The sequence below is a fragment of the Rutidosis leptorrhynchoides genome, chromosome 6 (assembly GCF_046630445.1).
Source record: "Rutidosis leptorrhynchoides isolate AG116_Rl617_1_P2 chromosome 6, CSIRO_AGI_Rlap_v1, whole genome shotgun sequence".
Classification (NCBI taxonomy): Eukaryota; Viridiplantae; Streptophyta; class Magnoliopsida; order Asterales; family Asteraceae; genus Rutidosis; species Rutidosis leptorrhynchoides.
The window spans coordinates 91,443,327-91,446,290 of record NC_092338.1 but is presented as its reverse complement, the minus strand read 5'-3'; the positions used below and the strand labels follow the sequence as shown (position 1 = coordinate 91,446,290).

The 2,964-nt window shown below is 40.0% G+C and overlaps 1 protein-coding gene across 1 annotated transcript; it reads left to right on the top strand.

Moving 5' to 3' along the window:
• Positions 1 to 427: 427 nt before the first annotated feature.
• On the top strand, positions 428 to 2,296 carry LOC139853876 (uncharacterized). Its single transcript, XM_071843218.1, has 3 exons — positions 428 to 1,232; positions 1,458 to 1,663; positions 1,754 to 2,296. Exons 1-3 carry the CDS (start codon positions 428 to 430, stop codon positions 2,294 to 2,296), a joined length of 1,554 nt encoding a protein of 517 aa, XP_071699319.1.
• Positions 2,297 to 2,964: the final 668 nt, after the last annotated feature.

Here is a 2,964-nt window from a genome sequence, read left to right as displayed (position 1 = left end):
CCATTTTGTAAAGTAATCAATTGCCACGATTAGAAACTTGACATTGCTCGGTCCCGTAGGAAATGGACCTACAATGTCAATGGCCCACTTGTGAAATGGCCATGGCGAATTGACAGGAATCATATCATGCCTTGGCATTCGATTTTGCGGAGCATGCCTTTAGCAACTTTTACATCTCTTAACAATTTTTGCAACATCGTGATACAGGGATGGCCAAAAGTAACCCATCCGCATAATTCTCGCAACAATAGTTTTATAGCCTGAATGCAGTGCACAAGAATTTGTAAAAATTCCACATGTTAAGCGAAGGCGACCACCAACACCTTTCCCTCGTCATGGGAATGAAGGTGAAGCATCTGATGATATTCGCAGAGACGATGCTCAACATTTTTTAGTGAACGCTTTTAGAAGCATTGCGCCTAAGTCAATGCAACATAAGTTTACACAACCGAATTTTTTACAAGATATGATCGCCAAGTTTTGTGCAGACAATACTGATACTCGCACAAAAAAGGCCACTGAAATCACCACTGCTGCAGACAAGTTTGTCCAGCATATTTCTGATTATCCAATTGTTACACCGCCTATAGTGCCAGCGACGTTGGGAGTTTATTCAGGGTTAATTGACCCCTTGGACTTTTTGCAGCGATTTGAAGGTGTGGTAAGCACCTATAATTGGGATGAACCGGTTGCGTGTAGAGTATTTCCTATGGTCTTGCAAGGATCCGCTATGGAGTGGTTTCATAGCCTGCAAGCTCGCAGTATCATTGGTTTCATTGATCTTCGCGATAAGTTTTTGTTGCATTTTCAGAATCTTTTACCGCAGAAGAAGACGTATATAGAATGTCATGATATTAAACCAGGCAGCAAAGAAACTCTGAGCGCGTTACTTACGCGGTACATTTATGAGTGTCAAAAGATACCAAGTTTGAATGAAGACCAAAAAGTTTCTGGTTTTTTGCATGCTATTAACCCACAGCGACATCTGACGCTTGTGCGAAGATTGCGAAGAGATGTTCCGCCAACTTTCGCTAAAGTTCAGCAGGAAACATATGACTATCTCCGTGGTGGAGAAGATAGCACTATAACTCCTGCATGTGGATGGGGTAAGGAAAAAAGTTGGCGGGATGACAATGATTCTTTTCGCGATGGCAACGGTGATAATTACCGCGGTAATGGTTTTCCGCGGAAAAATGGCGGCGGCGGTTACCCGCGAAATGATAGGTTTCAAGGTCAGAATGATAATCATGGAAATGGCCGTCGAGATCGCTATTCTACGCGAAAATGGAACAATGAGTCTTTCAATATCATTCAGATGTTAACAAAAACGCCTAAGGAAATTTTGTTACAAGAAAGGGTTGCTAAGTTTTTCCTGATCCGCAGCCTTTAGGGGAGCATAGCAGGCGGGATAGGTCAAAGTTTTGTATTTTTCATGATGATTATGGTCATGACACCAGATTATGGTCATGACACCAATCGCTGTAGAGACTTACCGGAACTGATCGCGAAGGCATATGAGCAAGGCAAGCTGGACCATTTAATCGCGCAGGGTACTGCCAGTACTGCGAATGCGATTATAGTGCCTACAGAAGCCAATGCTCCAAATATACCAAACGTGGCTGAGCGAAAGGCTCCCGCGGTGAAAAATCTGGGAGTAAAGATGGTGAGTAAGAAAGAAAATTAGCGCAGAATTCAGGTCATTAATGTAGTGAAAGTTCAAGGCGAAATGTCAGTATTTCAAATATCTGAACAGATTGTAAGTTGGAAATGTCCTTCTATTATTTTTCCTCCTGCAAGTCTGACCGCGAATGTTGATAAACCAGTGGTAGTTTCATGCCGCATTGCAAATACTGGAATTATGGTCATGAAGGTACATGTGGATACTGATAGCAGTGTAGATGTTATGTACGAACAATGTTTTAGCAAACTACCCACAAATATCCAGGCTTTGATGAAACCAACTGCGGTTTCACTTGCTGGATTTTCAGGAGAGTCAACTTGGCCTGTTGTCCAGTTGGAATTGCAAATGAAACTAGTTGATGATTGCGATGAGTCGCTGAGACACCAAGCCTTGTTGAATTTGTATATAATGCGTAATCAGTCGCGATTTAATATGATACTTGGGACTGCTTTGCGCATGTTTGGCGCCATCCCTTCTACTATACATGGAATGGTTAAATTTTTTGCTAATAAGGGAATTGGCACGCTCACTTCTGCAGAAGAAGAGCCGTTTTGCGCTATGATTATGGCAAGTGAAAATATAGGTGTTGAGGGGCATTCAATCCACTCTGAATAAGTGCGAAAATTTATCGTAGAAAAAAAGATATGATATGCTTAGTCGAAATTTGATCAATGTTTGATATGCTACGATTGTATTCTGAATTTTGTATCGCGAAAAAGTAATGAACAAAGCAAAGTTAATTTCAGTGTTAGTAGTTGTTTCTCTACAAAGCAAAAACACTGCGTGTGGCCACGCGTAGTGCTTATTTTGCAGAATACAATTGCTTATTTTTTATAACACTAAGTTAATGTTTGTTCTGCAAGTACTTTAAGTAAAATGGCATGGTCTCGCTAAACATGACCTGCTTAAATATTATAATAATGCAAGCATACATTGCGAATTAATATGTTAAAAACCAAGTGATGAAATTGCCCACTTGTGTTAAATTGAAAATATTGCGAAAGGATAAAATTTCCTAAGTATTTGATCTTGCCAATGCTTAGAAGCTTCACAATGCTAAATTTGCCTAAGGATCGATTTGTTGGACTTAGAAGATTCATAATGATTAAAAGATTGTTTCGCATAAAGTACGTGTTTGTTATGTGCACAATAGCGAATGCGGAAATTGCAAAGGGCAAGTTTGAATTATGAATATATGATAAAGTGAAGCGCTATATAAATAAGATAAGTTGCAACTGCGGAATGAAAATATGTTACTAGTATTAAGCGCGAAAAAGCGCGAA

What these genes read in the sequence shown, in the direction of transcription:
- LOC139853876 (XM_071843218.1), top strand. Translation starts at nt 428, where the DNA reads ATGCAACATAAGTTTACACAACCGAATTTTTTACAAGATATGATCGCC. An exon ending in GCGAAATGATAGGTTTCAAG is followed by an intron (nt 1,233 to 1,457) that starts GTCAGAATGATA and finishes TCATGACACCAG; the next exon opens with ATTATGGTCATGACACCAAT. An exon ending in AAAATCTGGGAGTAAAGATG is followed by an intron (nt 1,664 to 1,753) that starts GTGAGTAAGAAA and finishes ATATCTGAACAG; the next exon opens with ATTGTAAGTTGGAAATGTCC.